This window comes from Tasmannia lanceolata, unplaced genomic scaffold, assembly GCF_043159265.1.
Source record: "Tasmannia lanceolata isolate RefF3 unplaced genomic scaffold, GAP_Taslan_0.1 ptg000006l, whole genome shotgun sequence".
Lineage (NCBI taxonomy): Eukaryota > Viridiplantae > Streptophyta > Magnoliopsida > Canellales > Winteraceae > Tasmannia > Tasmannia lanceolata.
The window spans coordinates 3,254,441-3,267,514 of record NW_027518683.1 but is presented as its reverse complement, the minus strand read 5'-3'; the positions used below and the strand labels follow the sequence as shown (position 1 = coordinate 3,267,514).

The window sequence follows — 13,074 nt, the reverse complement described above, 5'->3', positions numbered from 1 at the left end:
TAAAATGCGCCCGTGCTTAATTTACCAGACACCCCATTTGGTGGTTTTTTTAAGAAAAAGAAAAACAAACTCAATAGAGGGGGGGGCGCCCATAATTATAAAAGTACCCTGAATATATAAAAGTGACCTGCCGGCTGCGCCTCCTCAATGGTTAATTGGTTATCATTATCAATTGTACATAGTATAGAGAGAGAGAGACAGAGAGAGAGAGAGAGAGAGAGAGAGCGAGGGTTTAGGGCTTTAGGTGATGGATGTTGAAGGGAAGCCGAGTGTGCTAGGGTACCGAATGCCTGCAGAATGGGAGCCCCATTCACAATGCTGGATAGGTTGGCCTGTGAGTGTCTCTTCCTTCACACCCTTCTCATCATCTTTCTATGTTTTTTTAACTCTACTCCATTGCAATTTTTCATCAGCTTTGATTATGATTTTTAAAGATGGGTTTTTGTTACATATGAATTGTGTGCCTTACAACAAGGCACGAGGTTTGTTTTTTGTTATTCTTTTCTGTTTCTATGTCAAGATACGATTTTCTTGTGCTATTTTGGTGATATCTTCTTTGTCATAATCGAATGACATGTTATTATCAGAAGACACAATTTGGGTTATGTGTTTCTTTTCTGTTTTATTTTCATATTCTTTAACAACTGAGTGGTATTTTATTCTTTCCCCATTTTTTCGCAAGCATGGGTTTTTGCCTGAAAAAGTTTTTTTTCTTTTACGATTTGATTTGTTGGGTTTTGTTTAATTTATGCGTCCTTACATGCTTCAGTTATACATGAATTCCATGTTGTATCAAACGACATGTTTTGAGGATTTCATATTCCCTTTCAAGCTACATAAAGTAGATTGAACTGCTAAATAGGCGACCACAGTCTCTATTGATAAGCCTGGTCATTGTATTTTGTTTGTAGTCACACGTTGATGTTTAGGAAGGTTTAGCCCCCAATCTGTTTTATTCTATGTACAGCGAACTCTATGTAAATAGCAGCATACTGTATTTGTCGATAATGCTGTTCTAGGAGTTCCTTTTCACAGTCAAGCTTCATTTAACACAGGAACGTCCTGATAACTGGCGAGATGATGCAGTCTATGCCCAACATGTATTTGTTAAAGTAGCATCTGCAATTTCAAAGTTTGAGCCTGTAACTGTGTGTGCTAGTGCTTCCCAGGTTGGTGATTTAGTCCATATCTGATTGTTTCTTTGGCTTATTTTATATTTTGTATGGAGCTCTTAAATTTTAATTGAGAAGAATTATTTAGATGATGTTACTATGAGAAACAACTTGGATATTGAGTTTGATCCTCTTCCTTCTACATTTCAAGTGGGCCAATGCACGTTCTCAGCTACCCAAAAATATCAGGGTGGTGGAGATGAGTATGAATGATTCCTGGTTTCGTGACACCGGACCTACTGTAAGTTTTCATTTCATTTCAATGCCAACTATTCCTGTGATTGTTGTACGAGTTTTGTTGTTAGTTATTTTGGTGGCTGTCTAATCTGACAATTTCTAGCAAAAAGTTTGTTTTATGTGACAGATCATCAAGTTCACACAAACCAGAGCATAAGGTTGCAGGGATTGATTGGACTTTTAATGCCTGGGGAGGTACAGGCTTAATATTATGAAAGTCGTCTGTTGTCTATAATCAACATGTCTATCTGTCTATGCATGTATATATGCATGTGAATGCTCCGTGTCCATGTGCATCTCCCTGCATGTATCTATATACGTATACGTCTGCTATATAATATTTTGCATGTTTTTCCTTTCTCCCGTTTTTGTGAAGAAATATGTTTCATTCTTTTCTTTTAAAATAATGACTTTATGGCTGGTGTCACATTTGTGAGTAATTAGGCACACTTAAGGCAAGTATGCATGTGCCTTCCAGCATTTGTTCTTTATGTATAACTAATGGGAACTGGAATACAAGACATGAGAAATAGAACCGTTCAAAAAGAAGAACAAATAGATATGATATCAGCAAAATGCTTGAGGTTTTGATTTATCAAATTGATGAGTTTGTTCTCCCATGTCCCAAGTGAGAAGAATTGCTTCATAGATGCTCTCGCTGCCCTCATATCTATTACCAAAATGTGAGAGAACCACCATGAAACAATTTTTTTATTGGATTATTTTATTTAAGAGACTATCTTCACATCTTGAGGGATCTATTACTCATCTGTAACATTATATATTTTGATGCATATTTTTATGTCTATAGACTGTACATGAACTTCTATTTTGGAGCCAAATCCGATTATTTGTCAGTGAGATGTGATTGTTGCATTTATTTTTTAATCATGATTTAGGGTTTTTGTTGTCACAAACAATCATGCATCTCCATCATTTTCAGCTTCCTCATTCTTCACTGACGTTTAGCTTTGGCTTCATTGATTGCTCTAAGTTTTGGTTTTCGTTTCCACGCTTTGATGGGAAATACTCTGTGAAGCAAGAAGCCATCTTGGCCACCTAATAATAGTGCACTTTAATGCTAACTTCACTCCACTGATCTTATTATAATTGTAAACTAATGCGTTTTTTATTCGCATATAATTTTGCATGAACTAAAATTACAACACTAGGATCCAGATTCTAATTTTTAAGTGTCCTTTTGATGTCTTTTATGTCACTTATGTTATAGGAGGGGTACCATGATCTTTTCTCACCAATATCACTTGGTTTCTTCAAATTGGAGGTGTTCAAAATGGGGCCCACATGCTTATTATGAAATTTTTTTAGTGGTAAGGGAATTTAATTCATTCGAAATTAATTATATAAGTTTAGAAGTGACCAAAAGGGTCCTCATTGCAGCATAAGGAAATCCTTGAATTTGTGGGACTTGAAGTGGGTTAGTTTTCATGATGAGTTAGAAGTCCTAGCTGGTTTAAAGAGTCATAGGTTACTTGTGGTGGGAAGAGTCCATATAATAGGAGTTTATTCCATTGAAGAGTTAATAGTTAAATATAATAGAAGTCCTAATTAGAGTAGAAGTTGTGTTGCAATAAGGATTATGAAGAGTTTATTCTCATGTTGATTGGGTATGATGCCTTTTCTGAAGTGTGATGCTTCATATTCCAAGGTGTGATGCCCGGGAGGGTTATATCCCAAGGTGTGATGTCGAGGAGAACCCTGATATGACTCCAGGTCAATTTACTTTCCCTATACTTTCTTTTATTATTTTATTCTCTCTTTCCCCCTTTTTATTTATTTTCTCTAATTTATTCTCCTAAGCGTTTGCAACCATCGACCACCATAATGAACCCTTTTACCTTATACCAATTACAATATGGTTGCAGATTTACCCATAGATCTGTTATTGATTTCTTTTGCGAATTTTACCCTAGATATTGCAGATTTCTTATACATATTAACCATAGAACTATTATAGAAGTGCTTCAGATTTTTTATTACAGATCTATTCCAGATTTGTCATAATTTCTGTTACTGATTAGTTTAGATCCTTGTTACCCTAAAGATAGTGAGACCTAATAACCTAAATCTCTAAACCTTACCTGCAGGAGAACTGTGTGCAAACTGTGTGATAACAATCCATTTTCTTGGACTGTTCGAGCATTAACCCTTGTAACCAATCGACCAAAACCCTGTTATAATTTCATCATAAACCTTAAAGTGTTAGAGCCTAAAACCCTAGCAGCTTTCTCTATTGACTGCTATAAAATTCCTGCTTGTTATATCTAGAACAGTCCACTTTTACAACATGTACAACCATTTTTAAAGCCCGAAACACCTTTTTTATACCCTAATCACTCCACATCATTTAGAACTATTATCCTGACCTAACCTGATTTTTCCCAAGTGTAAGAGACTTGTCCGAAACCATCACCAGTGATAAACTGTCTCAACAGCCCCTAAATTTCTATATTCCAGTTCACTCTAAACTGTTTTCCTCAACCATACTTTATCCTATACACTTTTTCATTGAAAACCGAGAAATACCCTCTCTACAAGGATCAAACACAATTTGCAGCAAGCAACAAGAAGAAGATGCGAGAAACACAATCACACATAGCAAGAAGACAAGATTTGCGTGGTTCGGCAGTGTACCTACATCCACAGGAGAAGAGTTTCACGATTTCGGTTTAGAGTTAAAAAAATCTCCTATTCTCTGCCTAGATATCACAAAGAAAACCTTACCATCGGTAACCCTAATATATGGTTTATATATCAATGCCACTACATCAAAAAAATACCAAATACCCTTGGCAGAAAACCGTAAATTAAATTACCCTTCCAAAGTGCTGCCCCAGAAACCCCAGCCGGGGTGTGCGTACATTAGTCCGTCGGATGCTGTATAATGCCAGAATATAAGGCATTTGCACAATATTTTTACCCAGAAATTTCTGAACGGTTCTTAGAGTCAGGTATACACCATAAACTTTCTGCGGCTTGAAGAGACCACTCTTTCTTTTCTTTTTTTGACATTTTTAAAGAGGAAATGATAAATGTGCCCCTTTTCATCACTTGGGACACCTAGTTGCATTTTACGTGGCAATCATGTTACTTCATTCCTTAAATGTGAAGTACATCAGCCCCTTTGCAGTCATAGATACACTGTAGCTGGGTGTCCCAAGTAATGAAAAGTGGTGCATTTATCATTTCCCTTTTAAAGTGGTCACTTTTTTTTGTTTCTATTATCTTGTCCTGAATTAATTGGTGGCAGAGCTACCTACAATGCCTAGAGTCTTCCATAGCCATACTGCATCTGCTGCCAACTATTTTTAATTACCAAGAAACTGGTTTTGATTTTTATTTTTTTGGTATGCAATGGCTTTAGTATGTATGGATCTATTATTGCTTTCAACCATGGATGTCAAAAAGTTTTAGTTTGGTAAATTTTATTCTATTTGAACCCTTGGCAAGAAATAATATTTACTTTTGTTGATCCTGGATATTCAGGGCCTGAGGAAGGTTGTTATCAGGACTGGAGTCTTGATGTTCTTGTTGCCAAGAAGGTCTATTATATGATGCTATTTTACTAGTCTTAATATGGTTTCTTGCTTGGTACAAGACAATGCTAACAATTCTTTTCCATCTTTGATTGATCTCTAGTTTTGTTTTTTTATGATAGATTCTGGATATTGAGAGGATTCCTCGTTTTCAACATGATTTGATTCTTGAAGGTGGAAGCATCCATGTGGACGGAGAAGGCAAAGTTACTCCTTACTTTACTATCTAATGAGGACCCTTTTTTTTTTAAGATAATGAGGACCTGTCCGTATTGTTATTTATATGCTTTTGTGTTTCAAGCAGTCTTTCATAACTGTACTTTAATGATTGACATTTCTCCTAAATTTTCATCCAAAATGGTTCTTTTGTTGAGGTGGAGTTTAGAATCACATTATCCTGAAGTTTTGAATTAACTTATGAATGGATTTTTAATCATTGTTATAGTTTCAACTTGGCATACATGCTGGAACCAGACTTGTAGTTCACAAAATCATATAAGATATGTCATACCTGCACAATTGAGTGCATGTGTCTATTGACTACACATATGTTGGAATATTTTTTTTTGATGGGTAAATTTTAAAAATTTAAGCATATATGTTGGAATATGTTTACAGTGTAGGGGCATTACTGTTCATCCCATTTTTAGTACACAAATACCACTGCGTGAATGAGGGTTGTGTACTCTTATTTTGTCTCTCTTCCTTTTTCTTCTTCCTTTGTTTATTGCCCTAACATGGTATTAGAGCCACCACTCTAAGGTTTGATCCATTTTCTCTCTTCTCTATATATTTTTTGTATTCTTTTTTTTTTCTCCTTTTTGATCTCAGTGCACACCAAAAGAGGAGTTGTGTGAGGTTGAAAGTATCATGTAAGTCATTCTTCAATCATGCAAGCATAGAGGGGATGTCCGTCTGAGGTGTTAGGGCTACCGTGAAGATGTTGCTTGAAGTAGCATTTTGCGATCACAAGGCATTCTGAAATTACAATTTTTTTTTTGCAATCCAAGTTTTTCTTTTTGCGATCACAATTTCAATAGAATGTGTTGCCTTAAGTCTGTTCATGGGTTGTTCAGCCTATGCTGTTGTGTAACCAATTCTTTGTGGTGCTGTGTGCCCTTCGTATGCTGTGCTCGTGTGGGCAAATCTTTTATTCTTTATCATAATTTGGTGGTTGTTATCATGATTGGTTTTGTTTTTACTATTGCTGTTAGAGCTGTGACCCAATTGTTTTTTGGTGTGTCTTGAGTGAAATGTAGATCGAGAATAAAAGTGGCCCTAGATTTGGGATGTTATTTCTCTCATATACTAATATTCAGATCACTTCAATTAAACTTAATGTTAGTAACTATGTTTATTGCGCCAAGTCCGTGGAGGTTTTCCTTATTGCCAAAGGAAAGCTGAAGTATCCTGCGCGGGCATTATTGTCCATCCTATTTAGTATATAAATGCTACAACATGAGTGAGGGTTGTGTAACCTCTTCTCATGATTCTCTTCTCTCTTTTTTCTCCTGCTTGCTCTTCTTACTTTTGTTTGGTGTCCTAATACACAACCACCAACAAATTTTATATAGGTAACCGATATTTGCACGCAATTGTTTGAATAATGGCACTTTTCTCTTCATTTTACACTTTCATATTTGGTTTTTATTGGCAATTATAGAAAAAACTATAAATAGGCAAATTGGAAAAAAGTTTTTATTAAAGTGCTGAGTGCCATTATCAAAACAAGGAGCGGGGATATCATTTCTGTATATTTTATATATGTGTCTACTGCTCCACCACACACATATTCATAACCAACAACGCATACATATTTTTTATAGGTAACCGATATTTGCACGCAATTGTTTGAATAATGGCACTTTTCTCTTCATTTTACACTTTCATATTTGGTTTTTATTGGCAATTATAGAAAAAACTATAAATAGGCAAATTGGAAAAAAGTTTTTATTAAAGTGCTGAGTGCCATTATCAAAACAAGGAGCGGGGATATCATTTCTGTATATTTTATATATGTGTCTACTGCTCCACCACACACATATTCATAACCAACAACGCATACATATTTTTTATAGGTAACCGATATTTGCACGCAATTGTTTGAATAATGGCACTTTTCTCTTCATTTTACACTTTCATATTTAGTTTTTATTGGCAATTATAAAAAAAAAAACTATAAATAGGCAAATTGAAAAAAGTGTTTATTAAAGTGCTGAGTGCCATTATCAAAACAAGGAGCGGGGATATCATTTCTGTATATTTTATATATGTGTCTACCGATCCACCACGCACATATTCATAGACTCATAGTTGGGATAATATGCTCCTTGTCATTTGGGATCCACACTTATATGGATACCACCTTAGATGGTCATGACCCAAAGATCTAATCAATTGGTGCGATGCCATGTATCCTATTGAGGACATTGAATATCAATGATTGAAAATTGTTAGCCATAGGACGGCTAGGATTTTTAGATGTTTAGAACATGGGCAATCTCATGTTGGGCCTATCTATTAGAGGGGATGACACATGCACAAACATGTGCCACATGTATGGAATGGAGTTCATGGTCTTATTCTACCCGAGACTATAGTTACCCGACCCTATATATATATTTGTGTATGTTGTATGATATGTATGTATGTATCTGTATGTATGCGTATATGTATATAAAAGGCTTAGTGACAATGACTTACTTCCGCCGTTAATATAGTCCTTTGGCCCTTCCATCATTTCTACCGATTGATTTGAATTTTCCTTGACTATTTTATGTTCTTTGTTTTCAAACTTGGAAGTTGTAATGTTTACTTGAATTTGTCGCTTTATTATGGCTTGTCAAAAAATGCATTTTTAGCTTTCTAATACAGAAGTGTTATGATCAACCTTTCCTTGTAGCATCTGAACAAAATTTAGCAATCAGAATTCCTTAATGCCTTTGCAAATATCATTTACATGTTTTATGTTTTTGGGTACTTTGTTCCTTTTCAGGGACTTGCATTACCACTGAAGAATGCCTGTTGAATCCGAATAGAAACCCAAATTTGACCAAGGAACAAATAGAGGACGAACTAAAGATGTATCTTGGGGTTAGAAAGGTTATATGGTTGCCTCGAGGGTTGTTTGGTACGTACTTCAACATTGACTATTATTTCTAGGTAGTATTGTTGTAGACTATTTTTATGGTCTCTCTCTCCCAACAATTTGTTATGACCATTTAATTGTCATATGTTTGCATATCAATGTGAAATTTTCATCACCATGTCATATAGAAATGTATGACAGTACTTCTGATTTTGCGGTCTTCTTAATGTGTATAATAACCTAATATTTTTCATTGAGGACATTCTAGGTTAGCTATGTTTGAAAATGAGATCAGAACCTACGTCACATTCTAGGTTACCAATATTTGACTATACCCTGTTTTTTTTAGGTGATGATGATACCAATGGTCATATTGATAACATCTGCTGCTTTGTAAAGCCTGGTACGGTTGTTTTGGCCTGGACTGATGATGAATCAGATCCTCAGTATCAGCGATCTGTTGAGGCTTTTTCTGTTCTCTCAAATTCAACCGATGCCTGTGGTAGAAAAATAGACATAATCAAACTCCATGTGCCTGAGACACTTTATATCACAAAGGAAGAAGCAGAAGGAATTAGAAGCGAGGTTAGTCATGTATGGCTTTTATTTTTTCAAGTATCATGTTCCATTAGTACTCTGAAATGATTTTACTGTTAAAAAAAAGGGCGGCCCAGTGCATGAGGGTCCCGCCATTGCAGGGTCTGGGGAGGGCTAGATGTACGCAGCCTTACCCCTGCTTTGTAGAGCGCTGTTTCCGTGACTCGAACCCGTGACCACCAGGTCACAATGGAGCAACCTTACCGTGCGCCAAGGCTCGCCCTCTAAATGATTTTACTGTTAAACAGCTCTAAATTTGCAATCTAGATCTTTTATTCCAAGGTTGTTTCTTTATTTTATTTTTCCTTTTTTATAGCTTTATGATATAACGATATTTGATATAATGATATTAAGTTATAGAGGAATATTGATATATAAGAATTACATATATTTTGCCATTCAAAAAGAAAAATTACATATTGCATGTAATCAGAGAACGTCTGATCTACTTTTTTCACATGTTTGGGGTCCTTGCAGATATTATAATTAAGTATAGTATCTATATGTATAGTTTTTATATGGTCCGTTCGTTCATGCACGTAATGGGGGTGCCGCCCTTGACATTTGATCCAGCAACAGCCAACTTTTTCAGAGGCTGTCATTGATCAAATATCAAGAGCAGCAAGCACCTCTGTCGTACCCTCATTACGTGCATGAATGCCTGAACACCATATAATTTTGCCTATATGTATATCTGGATTTATGTGTGCACCATAGCTTCTCATATGTTTCCAGAAAAAAAAAGTTATCTTCATTTACGTGTTCTTTTATTGGTTTTGAGAGATTATGTACCGGACGATATGTGACTCTGTGTCCAAGTTTTGTAGGCTAGGAGTAAAACTAATTTTTAGTCTGCAATTCCCACTTGTCGCTATGTGTACATTATTCGGATAACTATTTGATTTTTCTGTAAAGCATTTTCTGGAAAGAGATTCATAGTATAATTGCTTCAAATATTGTTTGTAATAACCAGGCCTATTTGTTCAGCTATCTTATTTAAAAAAGAAAAAAAAAATACGAACTTACTAAGGCCATGTCTGGCAGCTAGGAATTTTTTTTCGTGATAAATTAGTCTCTCCAAGTGATGAGAGAGGGGTAGGGTGGGTGGGAGAAGGAGAGATTTGAGAGGGCACATTGCGATGAGGGTGAGAAGTGGCTACAAATCAGGAAAAAAGTCGATCCTATCTTGAGTAGATTTTTTTGTTTCCTGATTTTTAGCCACTTCTCACCACTTGAGACACTAGTTTCCTGATTTTTGTTTCCTGATTTTTAGCCACTTCACCACTTTAAGAAACTAGTTTTATCATGAAATAAAAATCATTGTAGCCAAACGTGCACTGAACCTTTCCATTGTGCCATGTTTTGGTGACAGGATTGTGATGGGAAACCAAGACCACTGGGTACAAGACTCGCTGCTTCATACGTGAATTTCTACATCGCAAATGGAGCAATCATTGCTCCTGCATTTGGAGATGAAAAGAGAGACAGAGAAGCCTATAGTGTCCTCACACTGGCTTTTCCCAACCATGATGTAAGCTGTTACGACCGCAATTCAATAAATTTCCTTGTGTGGTTTTCAATTTTCAGAACTTTTCTTTCAAAACTTTTGGATCTTCTCTGCTTTCACAAGACCTTAATGAAATATCTCAAAATCTTCCCATATCAATGAGGGAAGTCTGTTTCTTTTGAAGGAAAAGATTGATCAGTTTTATTATTCCATGAACTTATGAATGGGGTGGTGGTTCAGGTGGTAATGATTGAAGGTGCAAGGGAGATTTGTCTGGGAGGTGGAAATATACATTGCATAACTCAGCAACAACCTGCTAGCAATGTCTGAGGTGAGTACTTTATATAGAAAAGAATGATTATTCTTAGATTGTCTGTTATATGTATGATATATAAAAAGTGAAAGTAATGACAAAAAAACAGAGTTTTAATTAAGACTAATTCAGAAAATGCATCTTTAGCATGTGATTATGTCATGGAAAATGATATCGTGACCAATAGCAAGACCGATGGGAGAGCCCATCCATGAGAATGTTCCCTGTTGCAAAAAAAAAAGAAAAAAGAAGAAAAATCTACATTTTGTTGATTTTCCTAAACCTAACTGCCGGCTTATGTCACCTGTGATGTTGTGGCAAGAACCCATCTGTTCAGAAAATGTGTGATTTTCTGGCAATACTCTTATGTTGTTTTTTTATTCCCGATGTAAATAATGAATCATCCAATTAGTGTAATTTTTGGGCTGTAGTCAGATCATTTTTGGGCTGTAGTCAGATCATTTTTGGGCTGTATATAATTAAGACTATTTCAGAAAATGTGCCTTTAGGTTCTCTTTGGCTTGCAAGAAAAACAACTTCTTGGGATTTTTTTTTCTTTCCATGAGTTTTTAATTATTTTTTCTTTCCATGATTTAGAAGGAAATGATATGATTATGGTTAATTTAGAGGGATATTATCATAAATTGAAGGTCAAGTAAAATTAAATAGGGTTGGTTCGAGTTATTGTTTCCCCCGTGTCAAATAAGTAAGGGCCCGTTTGGATACCTTAGATTTGTATTTGGATTTGGAATTGAGTTTTTAGTACAAAATGAATAGATCTGCCAGCTCATGTTGAGGGAGACAGAGAGGGAAGTGGGTAAGTCCTGCAGCAGGGGAAACTGCCGGATCTATTGATTTCCACAGCTTATTTGGAAATCTGATTTTTTTCGCTGTCAGTCGCTGAATTGGAAATTCAAGGATTTAATCGGGATCCAAATGTCAACCCAAAAAGGGCTGCAATGTGAGAAATCCAAATCAAAATCTTCTGGGCAACCAAACAGGCCCGAAGAAATTTTAGAAATTTTTTCCATGATTATGGTTAATTTAGAGGTATATCATCATAAATTGAAGATCAAGTAACATTGAATAGCGTTGGATCAAGTCATCGATTTCCTCTGCGTACAAAAAGTAAAAAAATTTAGAAGTATTTTTCCTTCTCAAACTTTACCTGAAAATTCCTGCAATCCAAACACAGGGCCTTAGTGCGTGATTAAACTATGGATATTTATTGGCATCAATCATTCAATTAGTGTGATTTTTGTGCTATAGTACTATACTACGGCTATGGTGGGCCCATAAGATGAACGGTCAGATCATGTTAACGTCCTGTAGTCCATCAGCAGGCAGGGTTTATTTATTTAAGCCCGATTACAATCCCGGCATTTATAAATTAGTGCAAATGATTAAACATGACTGAATGGGCCGGGCTGTTTGGGTTGTTGGGTACAAGCCCGGGGGCATCCTTGTGGAAAAATGATATGCCCTATCTATGAGATTTTTTATGCACTGCAGGTTGTGCCACCCTTGATTTTCTCTAGACACACATGGGAATACTAAACAATATGACTACCCTCAGAACACAAGGGGACATAGTCACATAGAAGTAGTAGGAAATGAATGCAGAATCCCGTTTCTTTACTCTCCTTTTTTTGCTTGATTTGAGAGGAAAGTGGGATATTAGCCACCTCATAAATGATTAAATACCCTATAGGGGTGGCCTGGGGAAGAGAAGAGAAGAGAATGAACATATCATTTCCCTAATAAAAGTTTGCATTTGGAAAATTCATGACCGACAGTAAATGGCAACCAAACAATGTTGGGAAAAGGAAAATATATCCTTTTACTTTGATTTTCTTAATGGAAAATTTATCCTTTTACTTTGATTTTCTTAATATTTGGTGCAACCAAATGGCCCGCTGAGGTTGTTCTTCAATGCTTCGAGAATTCAACGTAAGATCTGAATATTTTGCTGCTTGAGAGAAATCAGAGAAATAGGCCGGGAGGGCCTGTTTTCTGTAAAGCAATTCTTCATTTTTTTTTCTTGCTACCCATGCAATGGGTATGGGTCCCATTTACAGCCGCGCCTTGCTTGGGGGGCAGATTCCCCAACAGGGCGGCCCACATGCAAGGCATGATTACCCCAGATCTTTCTTTACAGTTGAAAAACACTAAACAATCTCTTCTGGCTAGAGAGATCTTGACAACTAGAGTGATTGCTTGCAAGAAACTTCCTTGTCATCCGCTAAAACTCTAAAATATCACTTAGTTTATTAATACTTATTTAAAGATAGTATCCCCACTACCTTGTTTTGATTATGGCAATCCTCCTTTTGTTAAACAATTCTCTCTTCTCTTACTTATTAAGGGTCAATGCAACCAATTTAACAAGAAATTATATCATGTGTGGCCCTATAAACCTGTATTTTGTACAAAGTACGGTACGACTCACTCCCTAGGATGATCCAAACCGTCCATTTGTTGGGCCACAACATAAATAGTTTATCTCCCCCCAAAAACCATTTAACCCTCTGATCTATAAAAATGATTTTTGGGGCATAATCCATTTACATTATGGCCCAACAAATGGACGGTTTGGATCATCC

The 13,074-nt window shown here is 36.1% G+C and overlaps 1 protein-coding gene across 2 annotated transcripts; it reads left to right on the top strand.

Moving 5' to 3' along the window:
* Positions 1-170: 170 nt before the first annotated feature.
* EMB1873 (porphyromonas-type peptidyl-arginine deiminase family protein) lies at positions 171-10,905 on the top strand. 2 transcript variants are annotated; one of them, XM_077381588.1, is made up of 10 exons: positions 171-334; positions 1,056-1,169; positions 1,324-1,413; positions 1,520-1,604; positions 4,917-4,972; positions 5,089-5,167; positions 7,962-8,096; positions 8,404-8,648; positions 10,024-10,182; positions 10,399-10,905. In XM_077381588.1, exons 1-10 carry the CDS (start codon positions 248-250, stop codon positions 10,486-10,488), a joined length of 1,140 nt encoding a protein of 379 aa, XP_077237703.1. In that variant the 5' UTR covers positions 171-247; the 3' UTR covers positions 10,489-10,905. The 2 variants fall into 2 exon arrangements, with proteins under 2 accessions (XP_077237703.1, XP_077237704.1); XM_077381589.1 differs by having other exon boundaries at positions 175-334; positions 8,404-8,639.
* Positions 10,906-13,074: the final 2,169 nt, after the last annotated feature.